General features: G+C 37.7%; 1 protein-coding gene across 1 annotated transcript in view; it reads left to right on the forward strand.

Moving 5' to 3' along the window:
* Positions 1-864: 864 nt before the first annotated feature.
* LOC131154213 (uncharacterized) overlaps positions 865-17,050 on the forward strand; it is a 121,603-nt gene continuing 105,417 nt past the window's right edge. The window contains exons 1-3 of the mRNA XM_058106832.1: positions 865-1,268; positions 4,019-4,156; positions 4,238-4,319. Of these exons, the coding sequence (XP_057962815.1) occupies positions 1,137-1,268; positions 4,019-4,156; positions 4,238-4,319 (352 nt within the window). The 5' untranslated portion in view covers positions 865-1,136. The remainder of the gene's footprint in view (positions 1,269-4,018; positions 4,157-4,237; positions 4,320-17,050) is intronic.

Consider the following 17,050-nt stretch of genomic DNA (forward strand, 5'->3'; position numbering starts at 1 on the left):
TAGCCGACTCCACCTAATGAGACTTAAAATTTGATTTTGTTGTTGTATTTTATTAATAATTTTTTCTTTAAATATAATAACAGAGTGTGATTATATTATATTATAGGGACATTGTTATTCATAAGTCAAAAAAGTTATAGTAATTTGGCTCAAAAAGTAGGATTCTCAAGGAATGAGATTCCAATAAAACTTACTCATTGGGAAAAGTGAGAATAAGATGCTCATGTTTAATAAGAATTCTTTTATTCTCGAGATTGTAAATATTTACGTCATGCCAAATTTTCATATCTAAACAAATGTGAGAATGAAATATTATAAACATTACATTTTTATAAATCTTAAAAGATACAAATCAAATCTCTTCTTATAGTATATTTCTCATTTATATAAATTCAAAGTATTAATATAACATTTTATAAATAGTAAATTTCAAATTCTATTGTCATGTTTAGTTTGTTAAATAGAATGAAATAAAAATAATTTTAAATGAAAATAAAAAATTATGTGATAAAATTTGATTTGATTTTTATTTTTGGGTTTTGCCTATTCATTCCAATAATCTTATAAGTAAAAGATTTGACTTCCTTTAAGTTTGGTAAAAAAATATCATGATATTTCAAAAATTTTAAAAATTTTTTCTAAAATTTTAAAATTTTCATAAATTTTTTCTTAAATTTAATAAAAAAATAAAAATATATCTGATAAATTTTTTAAAAGCAGTAATTTAAAAAAAATCAAATGTCAATAATGTTTGTAATATTTTTGAAAATTTCAAAATGTTCATAAAATTTTCAAAACTTTAACAAAGGTCATTCTATTTTTGTGAATCTCTTATAAGAGAGTCGCTTCGCCTTAGTCCTGTTTAACAAACACAAATATTAATTGGGGTGAGGTGGACCGCGCAACATCATTGGATCATTACGCTCTTGCTCCAAAGCCGCATTTGATCCTTCTGACGTAAGATTGCATTCAATTTCAACACATGATCCAGATTTTGCGCAAGTAGTAGAAGAGTAGGAAAGGGAGCTTCGAGCAGTGTGACAGTAGTACCCGAGGGTACCTCTCGAGTCTCGACAGTCCGTGTCGTATCTCCTGCAGAGAATCTCAGCTGCGGCCGGCGGGTGCCTCCGACTCAGATGGCAGAAATCAAAGCTGAAACCGCTCACGAGCAGCGCCTGATTCTACCGGCGGCCGAAGCTCCCGACGAGAAGCATCAGAAACCAAAACGCGTGGCGTCGCTCGACATTTTCAGAGGCCTCACTGTCGCGGTACTCCGTCTCTTCCATTTCGAAATTATTACTCTCTGTTGGCGTTGGGGAGAAATGGAAACGAAAGGCAAAGAAAGTTATAAGAGAGAAAATAAGGAAGATAATGGAAAAGGAAAGCAAATGCTCAAATAGTATTTTTTCAGTTTGTTGGATTTTATGAGAGAGAAAAAAGTGGAGAACGGGAATGAAAATTAATTATCATTTATGAGAGTGCCCACATGGTGGCTTTTTAAAACTCACCAACTCGACGTTTGAAAGTTTGAATCTCCGTTCTTATATTTGAATTTGTATATATTTAGATAAAATGTAATATAAAATTCGTATCAAAATTTTTTGGATGAAAATTTATGTAGATTTGGTGTAAGATTTTGCATTAACTACGTTCACAAATTTAAATTTCAAGTTGAATTCCAAATTTCCAAACATAGAATAAGAATATTTATTTATTTGACCTGTTCTCTTCTCTTGTTCTCGCTTCTCTTCAGTCAAATCAATCCTCGTGGTTCGTTTGGAATTTCAATTGAGGATTCTGTGAGAAAAAAAAAAAATAAATGAATGAATGAAAAATGAGAAATAATTTTTCTTTGTGTTTTCTCTCCATGTCAAATACAATTCAGAATTAAATTTGTTCAATCTAGGTGTGGAGCGTGCAGGGCAAATTTTTATTTTTTAATTTAAAAAATAACTAGCAAGGATGGCAGGAGTTGAAAGGGTATTATTAGGAGAGCAGTTATGGGTCAGTTACGCGAGTGTTTTGGCCATTCAAAAAAATGAGACCATATTGTAAGAATATATATGTATAAATAAAATTTTAAAAAAAAGAAAATTCAAAGGTTATTGACACGGTAAGTAAAAATTTTATGGTTAAATTGCGTCAATGGTCCCCCAAATATGACCCTTATTTTATACTTGTCTCCAAACTTCAATTTGTCTTACCACTACTCCCAAATTTCTAAAATAGTTTTAATTTTGTCCCGGCATTAGTTTTAATTGGGGATTTTGGATGAAACCCTGCTGATAGGCACTGTGTCCAAGTAAATTGCACTTAACTAAGTTTGACACTTGGCCCCAAATTTTGGTATAGAATGAAGCTTAGTCAATAGTTTCGGGATTACTTGTGCAATTTACTTGGACATGGAGGCCCCCAGTATGGGTTTCGCCCAAAATCCTCTATGGAGACTTGTGGAACCAAATTGGAACTATTTTGAAAATTTGGGACTGATGGCAAGACAAATGAAATTTGGAGACAAGCATGGAAGATGAGTCATAGTTTGACTATTGTTGCAATTTATCCAAATTTTATAATTTTATTGACTCAAGCCCTGCTTTTTTTTTTTATTTATAAATTTTCCTTGATAACCAAATTAAGGAAGAAGTGTTTCCCTTTCCTTTCCTTTCCTTATTTTCAAATTCCAAACAAGGTCTCGAGGTTTTGTTTTTATTTAATTTTTAAGGAGTCCCCAAGAATAATTTCAGAAATTATACTTATGATTTTCAATTCTATGTTTTGATTTGTGTAGTTTAATTTTATCTGTGTTGTATCTAGTTCGTTCTTATTCCTCCAGTTAAAATGTGGCTGTGAAGTGTTCTTGGAAGCTAGTTTCCAAATTTTGGGAATTTAAACATGTGTCGTAAAAAATATTTCTTGTAATCAGTGTGGTCAAAATTTAAAAGTGATCTCCATTTATGGTGTCTATCGACTCTAGAACCTTGACAAATGACACATAGCCAAGTCAATGCACCCTTTTTTTTTTTTTTCAATGTGAGTTTTATGACAATATTTTTGACAATATGATGGTAGATGATGACAATGGATGAGGGTAATAAAATATTAAAGAGATAACAAAAGCCGGAAGAAATTCAGCAAAATAGGGTGGGAAGCATTCTATGTGCTATTCTAATACTAGAGAAACTTTTTTAAGGATTGCTTCTATTTTCAAATTAGGCCGCATTTGATTCTAAAGTTGACGTATAATCATTTGGTGCATGCAGATGACCCAAAAAATAAAAAAATCAATCCATCCCAAAGTGCGAGGAAATGAGAGGAGGTGGAAAGAGACTTGCCCATAAATTGAGTTCTAATAATTTTCTTGTATTCCAATTTTTCATTGTTCAACTGAAAGAAAAGCATACTTTCTTTCCTTCCATTTCTTCCCTTGTACCCTTGTCTTTTCCTTCTCTTTTCCTTCCTCCGTACCAAAGGGTTAACTTTATAAAAACCTCCCTTCCCTACAGTTTGATTGGTTCATGGATGAAACATGATTGGATTACCTATTTGCGTTAAGAAATGAAAAATGATCAATATATGCTCCCATCTTTATACAAAGAGGTGCTAATAGAATTGCGTAATGTTTAACAGCTATAAGTTTTAACTTTGTTCCAAGTTCAAAGTGGAAGTTCATGACTCTTTTTTGTCATTACGTGAAAAAAATGTGATTTGTTCTATTGAATGTCCTTGTTGTAAAGTAACAGGAGCATCATTCATCTCATCTTTGCACTATATGGATCCAATTTCAAAATCACTACAATGAGTAGGCATGTCTATTACCAACCCAACTTGCATATTATTTAGAATAAATGGGTAGCTAATGGATCATGGTAGTTGGTTCAGGCACATGTATAGAACTACAAAAGGGTTTTGTTTGTCAGAATATGCTTTGAACCTAAGAGACTGCCATGTTCCATGGATCACCTGATTTCAGGGTTTGAGTTATCATTATTTCTAAAACCTTCATGTATGTGCAATGTAGTTGATGATTTTGGTTGATGATGCCGGAGGGGAATGGCCTATGATTAGCCACGTGCCATGGAATGGTTGCAATCTTGCTGACTTTGTAATGCCGTTCTTCTTATTCATTGTGGGGATGTCCATTGCACTTGCTCTGAAGGTTAGTTTTATATTTTCCATCCAGCTTTAATAATAGAGGATTGCTAATATGCAACCCTTTCAAACTTTTTTTCCCTTTTAGAGAATACCAAACCATACAAGAGCCTTCAAAAAGGTGATTCTTCGAACTTTGAAACTCCTGTTCTGGGGTCTTCTGTTACAAGGTAAATTATTTTTTCTCTTCTTTTAAATGTTCTGCTTAATGTTCATTTGCAATACATGTAGAAATGGGGGTGACAGATTTTTTACATGGATATAGTTGAGTTGTGTTGGAATAATGCAAATTGCCACCAGTCACCAAAATGATAACTTTCTAATCCTTTCTGCCCAAAAGGTATTTTATGTCCTTGTTTGTCTTGCAGTCTTGTTTGATGGATGTCAGACAAATAATACAGGAAGATGGCTTTAATTGTACTTGTGGAAAGATTCTTTGAAAACAATAAGGAGAATGACAAAAAATGGAGGAAACTGTTTATCAGCTGCAATGCTTCAGACAAATAATACAGGAAGATGGCTTTAGCTTTAATTGTACTTGTGGAAAGATTCTTTGAAAACAATAAGGAGAATGAAAAAAAATGGAGGAAACTGTTTATCAGCTGCAATGCATACATTAACTAGCTTCAAAATCTTCTTGTAGACACATGCATCATTTCTTATTTGATATGATGGTGGAAAGAGTTTCTTTCTGTCCTCATTCCTCACACATGCATACCCAAAGAGTAAAATTTGTCTGTTTGAGTCATGGAGAAAGAAAGGCAAACAGGAATTACCTACTGAGGGGTTGTTTTCGTAACACTTAAAGACACCGACATCACTGGTATCTTGTTGGGACAATGATGATCAGTAATTGAGCATAAAATATAAACGCCTTATTTTTTATGTTAAATGTGACTGTGAGAAATGTGCAATAGCTCTGTTCTTGAAAATAGAGTTACTGTATTATTTTTGCATGGTACCTTCTAATATTCCCATCAATCCAAAGATTCTGAACATTCAAATCTGTATCTGCAGCATTAGCCATTTCTTGAAAAGCCAGCCTTTCACAAGTTCATAAATGCATTTGATTTGCTCTATCTGTTGTCAATGGGCCCAAAGGTTTTTTGTAAATATTTGATTTTTTGTTTAATTTTTTTATGGGCCAAGAAAATTTAGATTACTGTGGACTGCCAAGGAGAGTTCCCAAAGTGCAAAAAACAGTTATGTACCTGAATAAATGTCTTCTGCGAAATTAAGGAAGGAACCTATGGAGTAACAAAATCATTTGCCCAAAGATAAGAAAATGATAATCGTTTGCCCTTAACTCCTACAAGAGAACCTTAACTCCTACAAGAGAAATTTTTTATCTCTTCAACAGGCTTGGCATTCCTTTCTCTCCATATGATCCATGGCTAGTGGGATGGTGGCTCAAGGATCTATGTTAAATCTTCTATGATAGAACCTCTCCAAACCTTCATTTCCTTTTCAATGTTCTGTGATGTTACCCATTTTACACAAAAAATTTCATAGATTAAGATCCAAAGTGTCTTCACCTGAGGACAATGCAAGAGAAGATGGCTAAATTCTTCTTGCTTCTCACACATAGCTGCTCACAGTGTTCCATCCTCTCTTCTTCAGATTGTCAATGGTAAGGATCTTCCTCCACATTGTAAAATGGTAAATCCCAATGTTCCTATCCTCACCTCTTCGTTTCACTCAATCTCCATAAAGTTTTTTAACCAAGGACTTGTTGAAGTCTTTCCGAATGTGACAGGCTGACATCTCAAGTAGCATGGTTTACCTTCTGCCCTCGAGCAGCCTGCTACCTTTACATCCTGACAGAGAACAGTCTAAATAGATTTGGTAACTAATATTTCAAGGGATCTTTACCATTTTACAATGTGGGGCGAAAATTTCTCCACGGTGTAAGTTAGCTGCGATGAAACTTTGTGCACCAAATCAGAATTGCAATTTGGTTGTTCGGAAGCTCATTTTCTTATCAATTTGAAGTTGTTTGAACTCTGGTTGGTGACTTCAATTTTATTGATTGAGATAAAGATCATCTCTAACATTTATAAAAATTAGGGGTAAGCCATAAAGATCTTTAGGAATTTGAATTTCCATATTCTCTGGTTGATCTTTATTGGTTTTTGGCTTATTTGAGGATCTGATTGTCTTGATAAGCAGATTCTGATTACTGCTGGAGTGGTCCATAAAGTTCTTTGAAGCTTTTGGATTTTTGCAACTTCGAATAGTATTGGTGCTTTTATAAAACTTGGAGTAGTCTCTGATTCTTGACTGCTGGTATTTGGCTTAATTTGAGATCTAGTTGAAAAATTAATTGTGGATTCTGGTCTATTTTGGTTCTTACAAACTTTGCTTACTTTGTTCTGAAGCTTTTCAATGAATTCCATGCCTTCTAATAGTGAAATCAAGTATTACACAAGTATAGATATTTGTTAATGATGGAGCAACAACCCCATATGAATGCTTCACAATAAATCTCTCATGTAAGCTTTCATTCAAGAGAGGAGTTACTTGTCTTCCTATGCCTTGGTCAATGCATTTTTGCTTTACAATAAAATCTCTCATTCAAGATAGGAGTTATTTGTAATAACTTGAGAGTTTATTCTCTCATTAAAGAGAGGAGATTTGTTTTTCCCTGATATTGGAAGGAAAAAAGAAAAGAAAAAAGAGTTGACCTCAATGAGAGTTAATTTCCATTCTTGATTTAAGGAGAATTAATTTGATTTGGGAGGGAGTTATTCCTGATGGGGTGTATATATAGGTGTCTTTGTGGGTCTTTGGAAGGTGTGTTAGATAGCATAACATCTTAAATGCTCTTGTATTCTATCTCTTCCCAATAGTGAAATTCTTTTTCCATTTTCATGGATGTAGGCTATAAGCCGAATCATGTAAATCTTGTTTCTATTTTCTTTCAAATCTATTTTATTATTCGCTTACTTTCTTAATTGTTGTACTTGTCAATCTTAACAAGTGGCACATAGTGAGGTTCGTGATGGCTTCGACATCGTATGATCTTGAGAAATTTGATGGTTCTAGTAGTTTTACTCTTTGGCAAGTAAAAATGTGCTATCTTGGCCCCAAAGGGTTTGTTGAAATCATTGTTGGGAAAAGAGAAAATGCCGAGTACTTTGAAAAAAAGGACGAGATGGATGAAAAAACTTTGACAACAATCTAGTTATGCCTTTTAGACACTTTTCTAAGAGAAGTCCTCTCAGGATAATTGCTGCCAATTTATGGTTTAATTGGAGTCATTGTAGATGATAGAAGGTATGTCTATGTGTAGAGAATGAGAATGAATCTATTGCATATTCAATTGTGTATTCTTTTCATACTTGGGACCTTATTTAACATGTACATGGAGAATAAAATATGGAAAAACAGAAGAGGACACAACCTGCAATTGAGATGTGTAGTTTAGCTTTGGTAGGGGGTCTCAATTTATAGCCTTTGGCTTGTGGCAAGATCTCATGTGGTGGCTCATCCACCATGGTAGGTGGCGGTGGCTCACTTACCATGGTAGGTGGCCGTCATTCACCAACCGTGGCCGTCGTTCACACTATAGGGATTTCTACACTTCCCCTCAAGTTGGATCATAAATGTTGATCATATCCAACTTGCCAATGAAATCCTCAAAGAGTTGCCGAGGTAGTCCCTTGGTGAATGCGTTTGCAATCTGCTCCTTAGTAGGGACATATGTCATGCAAATAGTTCCTTCTTCCACCTTTTCTTTAATGAAGTGTATGTCAACTTCCACATGTTTGGTTCTGTCATGCTGGATAGGGTTGAGAGTGTAGAAATCCCGTGTATATTGGAGAGATCCCATGTATATATGAGAGATTTAGGCGGTATTTATTATATATTATTGAGTGAGATTCTTTTAGGAGATTGTTTCCATATTTAGAGTAGAGATTGTATTATAAGTAGTTTGTATTGGCTTGTACAAAATTATTCAAGAAATAAAGAAATTATTCATTCTGATTTCATGGTATCAGAGCTAGGAGATTAAACCTAGCTATCAATGGCGGAAACTGCCGGCCAAAGTAGAGGTTCGATGACCTCTAAATCTCACGAGGTCCTCCAACAGAGTTTCAGTCTGCGATTCTCCCTGTCTCTGCATCAGAGGGAAGACCTCTCGAGTTAGGGTTCAATACTTTCATTTTTTGTCACCGTCGCCAACTACTGCCCATCACTCTCTTGCGGAGCCTTATGAGTCTCTGGCAACCCTCTCCTCGCGGTGTCGCCGTACCTTCGGCTCGTGGTGTCGCCGTACCTTCGCCTATTTGCCAGTTAGTTGTTCGCGCATCGCTCGCTCGAGTCGCTCGCCGTTACATTCTTCACGAACCACGGAACCAAATCATATGGAGGTTGCTGATGAAGAACACATTGACTATGATTTGAGCGAGCCAACTATGGGTGAGAAACTTGAAAGCTTAAATCCAAAACTCCTTGGATTATTGATTTTAGTGCTTTTGACCACATGATCGATGCCTATCATCTTTTCTCATCATATTCACCCTATGCTGGAAATTTGAAAGTTAAAATTGCAGATGGATCACTCTTGTCTGTCGCAGGCAAAGGGAATATCTGACTCTCTGACTCCATCACACTAGAGTCCGTTCTTATCCTGCAACTTACTATCCATTAGCCAGTTGACTAAGAATTCCAATTGTTCTACTAAATTTCTTTCCTTTCATTGTGTTTTTCAGGACCTATCATCGGGGAAGACGATTGGCAGTGCTAGGGAGTGTGAGGGACTCTACTACTTTGAGGAGGTGAATGTGAGTGAACAATGTAAAACTACCATATGTGATTCTGCATCAGTTTCTAGGGATAGTGAAATTTTGTTATGGCATTCTAGGACGGGTCATCCAAATTTTCAATATCTAAGGCGTTTATTTCCTTCCATTTGTTCAAATAAAACGTCTTCTGAATTTCAGTGTGAGATTTGTGAACTTGCAAAACACCAGGATAATTCCTTTCCAAAATCCATATGCAAACCATCCAGACCCTTTATAATGATTCACAGTGATTTATGGGGGCCCTCACTCTCTCTTAATCGCACTCACATGATATGATTTGTTACTTTTATTGATGATCATACTCGCATTTGTTGGGTTACTTATTGAAAGATAAAACTGAAGTCCGTTCTATTTTTGTCAGTTTCCACTCTATGATTCAAATACAATTCCAAGCTCGCATTCAAATTTTACGTACTGATAATGGTACGGAATATTTCAATGATATCTTGGGACATTATCTTCAAGAAAATGGAATTGTTCATCAAAGTTCCTGTGTGGATACCCCTTAACAAAATGGGGTTGCTGAACGTAAAAATAGGCATATTCTTGAAGTAGCTCGGGCATTAATGTTCGCTACAAATATGAAAAAATATTTTTGGGGCGATGCCATTATAAAAGCTACACATCTCATTAATCGAATGCCTAGTTGAGTTTTTTCTTTTGCCACTCCTCTCCAAAAACTTCAGGAATGTTTTCCCAACTCTCGGCTCCACTCCAATCTCTCTCTGAAAATCTTTGGATGTACTGCATCTGTTCATGTTCTTGCTCACAATCGGGATAAATTGGAACCTCGTGCCATTAAGTGTGTTTTTTTTGGTTATTCTCCTACTTAGAAAGGCTACAAATGTTATGATCTCGTCACAAAAAAAATTGTTTGTTAGCCTTGATGTCACATTCTTTGAAACCATTCCTTACTTTCCAAAGCCCTCTTTTTAGGGGGAGAAATGGAGTGAAGATCGGTTCTTTGATTTCTTTGTTGATGAATCTGTGCCATACACTGAGTCTACCATTGCATCATTTCCGGACCTGTCTTGTACAAAAGACCACTTAAACTCAGGGGGAGATGCAGAAAAACAAAACAACACAGAAATACTTGTTTACTCAAGAAAGCCAAACACAAAAAACAGGGAAAATCTCATACCTGAGGCACCAAGAGAGTTGGAACCGGTGATAGCTCCAAGCAATCATGAGTCCACGCCCAATCCTGATCAGGTAATAGATGGCCATGAGTTCCCTTCTGATAAGCCTGTACTTGATGACATCAATTTTCCCATTGCAATCAGAAAACAAACCAGTTCATGTACTCAATATCCCTAGTCAAAATGCATGTCTTATAAAAGCTTGTCTACAGAATATCGTGCTTTTACTTCTAACCTTGATAGGATAAAAATTCCAAAGAATATCTAGGAAGCCTTGAAGATTCCTGCATGGAGGGAAGCTGTAATGGAGGAAATGTGGGCTCTGGAAAAGAATGGAACTTGGGACGTTATGAATTTGCCGAGAGGGAAGAAGCCAATTGATTGTAAATGGGTCTTCACAGTGAAATATAGAGCTGATGGGACAGTTGAACGGTATAAAGCCCGACTTGTTGCAAAAGGGTTTACACAAACCTATGACATTGAGTACACAAAGACATTTGCACTAGTGGCAAAATTGAATATAGTTCGGGTCCTCCTGTCCTTGGCAGCCAACTTGGATTGGTCACTACAGCAACTCGACATTAAGAATGCATTTCTAAATGGCGAGTTAGAAGAAGAAGTCTACATGATGATACCTCTAGGTTTCAGTAAGAGAGGTGAAGAAAACAGGGTATGTAAACTCAAGAAGTCCATGTATAAACTCAAGCAATCTCCTAGAGCATGGTTCAACAGATTTGCGAAGGTGATAAAAAACCAAGGATATCGACAAGGGTAATCAGATCACACTATGTTTTTTCATCAGTCTGAAAGTGGTAAGAAAACAATTCTGATTGTGTATGTTGATGATATAATCCTAACTGGAGATGATACAGTGGAGATGGAAAGATTGAAGAAAGTCCTAGCTACTGAGTTTGAAATTAAAGACCTGGGACAAATGCGATACTTCTTAGGAATAGAAGTTTCTAGATCAAAAAAGGGTATCGGAGATTGGTTGGTAAACTCATCTCTCTATCACATACCAGACCCGACATTGCATTTGTAGTTAGTGTGGTAAGCCAACACATGCATTCACCCAAAAAGACTCACCTAGATGCCGTGTACAAGATCCTTAGGTATCTCAAGGGCTCTTCGGGCAAAGGAATCTTCTTCAAGAAGTGTGAAAGCAAGGAAGTAGAAGTTTTCATAGATGCATATTGGGCAGGGTCAACAGAAGATAGAAGGTCTACCACCGGATATTGCACCTTTGTATGTGGAAATTTGGTGACTTGGAGGAGTTAAAAACAGAATGTAGTGGCTCGAAGTAGTGCTGAGGCTGAATTCATGGCAGCTGCACAAGGGATATGTGAAGGACTGTGGTTACGGAAACTCTTGGAAGAATTACAGATCCCGGTGAAATTCCCTATCAAACTCTACTGTGACAACAAAGTAGCCATCACTATCTCTCTCAATCCATTTCAACATGATAGGACTAAGCATGTAAAAGTAGACCGACACTTTATCAAAGAAAAGGTTGAAGAAGGAACCATTTGTATGACGTATGTACCTACCAAGGAACAAACCGCAGACATCTTAACCAAAGGGTTAGCCCGACAAAGTTTCGATGATTTCATTTGCAAGTTGGACATGATCAATATCTATGATCCAATTTGAGGGGGAGTGTAGAAATCTCGTGTATATTGGAGAGATTTAGGGGGTATTTATTGTATATTATTGAGTGAGATTCTTTTAGGAGATTGTTTCCATATTTAGAGTAGAGATTGTATTATAAGTAGTTTGTATTGGCTTGTACAAAATTATTCAAGAAATACAGAAATTATTCATTCTGATTTTAGAGAGAGATAATGATTGCCGCCTTATTATCACAGTACAACTTGATAGGTAACTCTAACTCAACATGTAGTTCTTCCAATAGCCTCCGTAACCATAATCCTTCACATATTCCCTGAGCAACAACTCTGAATTCTACCTCTGCACTGCTCCTTGCTACAACATTTTGTTTTTTGCTTCTCCAAGTGACCAAATTTCCCTATACAAAGGTGCAGTATCTAGTCGTGGATCTTCTATCCTTTGTAGAGCCAGCCCAATCAGCATCAGTGAATGTTGCCACTTCCTTTTGTTCACTTCGCTTGAACAATAAGCCTTTCCCTGGAGATCCCTTTAGATCGTAGGATCCTGAAGGCTGCTTCCTGGTGTGCTTCTTTTGGAGATTGCATATGCTGACTTGCTACATTTATTGCGAAAGCTATGTTTGGTCTAGTATGTGACAAGTAGATTAGTTTGTCGACTAATATTTGTTATTTCTCCCTATCTACTGGCTTCCCAACGTCTTCTGTTCTTTTTCCAGCTTCAATAGGTGTGTCGCTTGGTTTGCAATCTAGCATGCCTGTTACGGTCAGGAGATCAAGGGTGTATTTTTGTTGTGAAACACTAATTCCCTTCTTTGATCTGGCTACCTCCATCCCTAGAAAGTATTGCATTTGCCCCCAATCCTTCACTTCGAATTCTGTGGCTAGAATTTTCTTCAATCTTCCCATTTCCTCAATGTCATCTCTGGTGAGGATAATGTCGTCTACATACACGGTCAGAATAGTCTTCTTCCCATTTTTTTGTTTGAAAAACGTAGTATGGTCGGGCTGTCCTTGGCAGTATCCCTCTCCTTTTATCACCTTTGTAAATCTATCAAACCATGCGGTGGGAGATTGTTTGAGTGCATATAAGGACTTTCTCAGTTTACAAACGTTGTTTTCCTTGCCCCTTTTATTGAATTCAGAGGGTAAAGTCATGTACACTTCTTTTTCCAGCTCATCATTTAGGAATGCATTTTTGATGTCGAGTTGTTGAAGTGGCCAGTCTAGATTGGCTGCCAGGGATAGGAGCACTTGGATAGTGTTCAACTTTGCCACAGGTGCAAAGGTTTCTGTGTAATCGATACCATAGGTCTGAGTAAATCCTTTTGCAACCAACCGGGCCTTGTATCTTTCAACTGTCCCATCTGCTCAGTATTTTTTAGTGAATACCCATTTGCAGCCTACTGGTCTCTTTCCTCGTGACAAATTCATTATCTTCCATGTTCCATTCTTTTCCAATGCCCTTATCTCCTCCATTACAGCCTCTCTCCATTCTGGAATTTCAAGTGCCTCCTCAATGTTCTTTGGAAGTTTGACCCTATTAAGGTTAGAAGTAAAGGCACGGTATCCCGTGGACAAGGTATTATAGGACACACATTTTTCAATTGGATGAAGGGTACATAAATGAAGATGTTTTCTGAGAGCAATGAGCAGATCAATATCATTAGATTTATTAGGAGTAGGTTATATTACCTATTCTGAGTTGTTGGGAGGTTCTTGGTTGGGCTTTTGGTTGCTTGGAGTTGCCACCAGTTCTGACTCTCTTGGTGCTTCGGGTATGAGTTTTTCATTACCACTTGGCTTTGGTCTTCGTGAGTAGACCAGTGTCTCCTTGTTGTTCTGTTGTTTTATCTCTCCCCCTAAGTTTAAGTTTCCTTCTGTGACTGGCAAGGAAGTGGAGGAGGATGGTAGATTGGTGAGAGGAAAGTCTAGGAAAAACATGTTACCATTGGAATTATTCCGAGTTTGAGATTTGCTAACATTCTCCCCCTGAATAGAAGGCTTGGGATAGAATGGAGTGGTCTCGAAAAGGTGACATCAAGACTGATAAAGAGACGACGAGAAATAGGGTCATAGCACTTGTAACCTTTTTGGGATGGAGAATACCCAAGGAAGACACACTTGGTGGCTTGAGGATCCAGCTTGGTGCGCTGGTGAGGATGGACATGCACGAAGGCATGCAGCCAAATAAACGAAGAGGGAGATTGGAGTCTAGCCGAGAGGTAGTGAAAAATTCGAGAAGAGTGTCAAGCGGTGTAGCATAGGACAAAACACGGCTGGGCATTCTATTGATAAGGTAAGTGGCCGTTAGAACTGCATCACCCCAAAACATTGTAGGCATGTGGGTAGTGAGTATTAAGGTCCATGCTACCTCAAGAATGTGTCTATTTTTGTGTTCGGCAACCCCATTTTGTTGAGGGGTTTCAATGCATGAGCTTTGATGAATTATCCCTTGTTCTTGAAAAAAGAGACCCAAGGTGTGGTTGAAATATTCCGTGCCATTGTCAGGATGCAAGATTTGAATCTTGGTGTGAAATTGTGTTTGGACCATGGCATAAAAGTTAATAAACACCGAACGTACTTCAGACTTATCTTTTAACAAGTAGACCCAACAAGCACGAGTGTGATCATCAATGAATGTCACAAACCATTTTTTGTGAGTGCGATTAGAAATCCGGGAAGGTCCCCATACATCACTACGATTGATTGGGAAAGGTTTTGTGGGTTTGTATTTGGATTTTGGGAATGAAGTTCTTCGGTGTTTTGCGAGCTCAAACACGTCACATTGAACATCAAGAGACTTTTTATTCGAACATAGCGAAGGAAATAAATGACACATGTACTGAAAATTGGGGTGACCCAACCGAGAATGCCATAACATTAGGTCACTATTCTTAGGGATAGAGACATAATTACTTTGACACTGATCACTCATTTTGGCTTCCTCGAAGTATTTAATTCCCTCATACTCCTTAGCACTGCCAATCGTCGTCCCCAATGACAGGTCCTGAAAAGCACAATGGGATGAAATAAATTTAGCAGAGCAATTGGAGTGTTTAGTGAGTTGGCTGATAGACAAAAGATTACAAGATAATTTTGGAACATGAAGAACAGACTCAAAAGTAATCTAGTCAGAAATACGAATACTTCCTTTTCCGGCAATAGGAGCAAGAGATCTATCAGCAATTTTGACTCTTAGGTTACCAGCACATGGGGTATATGATAAGAAAAGGTGATAAGAGTCTGTCATATGGTTAGAGGCTCCAAAATCTATAATCCAGGGTGTATGGTTACGAAAGGTGTATAGGGCTTGTGAGAAATTACCTCTGTGTGCCAAATTACCACATGGAATATATTTTGGTGATTGGCCCGAGGCTTGGAGAGCAGATTGCATCTCCATGATTTTATGTAGTTGGTCATCACTGGAGGTGCTGCTTTTGCCATTGTTAGAATGGTTGCTCGCCACTTGTTGCCTCTTGGGTTGAGTCTCGAGAAAAAGCTTGATAGCCTCTGGTTTTGGTGCTCTGCCGTGGTTTCCAATCAGCTGGCTTGCCATGAATCTCCCAACAATTATCCTTGGAATGACCAGGCTTTCGACAATGTTCACACTAGAGGTGGCCCTTTGGTTGCTTGGTATTTGGTCCACTATAGGTCCCACAGGATACAAATGCTGAGCCCTTTGGTACCATGGCTGTAGCTTCCTTTAACATGACATTGCGCCTTGCCTCTTCATGCCTCACTTTAGCAAACACTTCTCGAGTGTATGGTAGAGGTCTGCGGCTGAGAATCCTTACTCGTACATCATCTAAATCTCGATTAGGGCCTGCGAGGAACTCAAAAACTCTCTCCTTTTCCAATCTCTTCTTGAATAGGGCACTCTCCTCAACATAGTGCCATTCTTCTTCACTGCTTAAATCCAGTTCCTGCCATAGTGCCAGCATCTCCATGTAATAGTCTGTCACCTCCCTCTCGCCTTGTTTCATATGCTCTAGGCGTGTCTTAAGTTCAAAGATTTGGGAAGCATTCTCCTTGTCAGAGTAGGTTTCTCGAACTACATCCCACACCTATTTTGCCGTGGGCGGGAACATATATGTTTTCCCAATAGTTGGCTTCATGGAGTTGATAAGCCATGAGGTAATCAAGGAATTCTCCAATCTCCATTGCTGGAGTGCCACAACATTCGTTGAATTAGGTTTCTTTGAGTCGCCGGTAAGATACTCGAGCTTTCCTTTGCCGTCGACTGCGAGTTTCACGGACTGGGCCTATTTTTGGAAATTCTTCCTGTTGAGTTTTTTTGCCAATAGTTGGACAGAAGAGCCATCTAGTCCATTCAAACTGATGATGGCATTGGTTCGACAAGTTTGAGTCTCTGAGGTTGTCGACTCTCGACTGTTAATGGAGTTGTCCCCCATAGTTAGCTTGGTTTAGGAAAAAACCAGCTCTAATAGTAGAGAATGAGAATGAATCAATTGCATATTCAATTGTATATTCTTTACATACTCGGGCCCCTATTTAACATGTACACAACGAATAAAATATGGAAAAACAAAAGAGGACACAACTTGTAGTTGAGATGTGTAGTTTAGCTTCGGTGGGGGGTCTCAATTTATAGCCTCTGGCTTATGGCAAGATCTCATGGTAGGTGGTGGTGGCTCACCCACCATGGTAGGTGGCGGTGGCTCACCCACCATGGTAGGTGGCGGTGGCTCACCTACCATGGTAGGTGGCCGTCGTTCACACTGTAGGGATTTCTACACTATGAAAAACCACGTTGATGAATTCTATTCCATCATTCCAAATTTAAATTCAATTGATGTCAAAAGATCAAGGCCTATTAGTGTTATGTTCCTTACCCCTTTTAACAAGCATTTTAGAGAAACCTTCTTATTTGGTAGAGATACCATTTCTTTAGAGGATGTTAAAGCTTTAGGGTAAAAGACAAGTGTGGTCACTGAACGTGCCACTTAAATCCAATTTGGTTACTGTGCTTTAATTCGTACATTTGAAGTTATCCATATTTTAAAATAGGTTCAATGACATCCACGAATTCTAGTCAGCATCAGTCAACCAAAACGTGACAAAAATAATGAAAGAGAAACCCAAAACAATGGAGAAAAGGATGGTGGTGTTGGTGGGGGCAATATTCGAGAGGCCATGGCAGGTGGAGAAGATGATGTTGCCTCTGATTGAAGTCCTTGTATCGCGAAACTCCATGAATCAATTCAATCTGCCTCTGCTTACTTATGGAGTAAACTTCATTAACCATTTCTTGTCATAAGAGAAATTGGATTCAACAATTTCCTATTATTCCTATTCGAACCAATCA

Source organism: Malania oleifera, chromosome 4 (assembly GCF_029873635.1).
Source record: "Malania oleifera isolate guangnan ecotype guangnan chromosome 4, ASM2987363v1, whole genome shotgun sequence".
In the NCBI taxonomy this organism is placed as follows: domain Eukaryota; kingdom Viridiplantae; phylum Streptophyta; class Magnoliopsida; order Santalales; family Ximeniaceae; genus Malania; species Malania oleifera.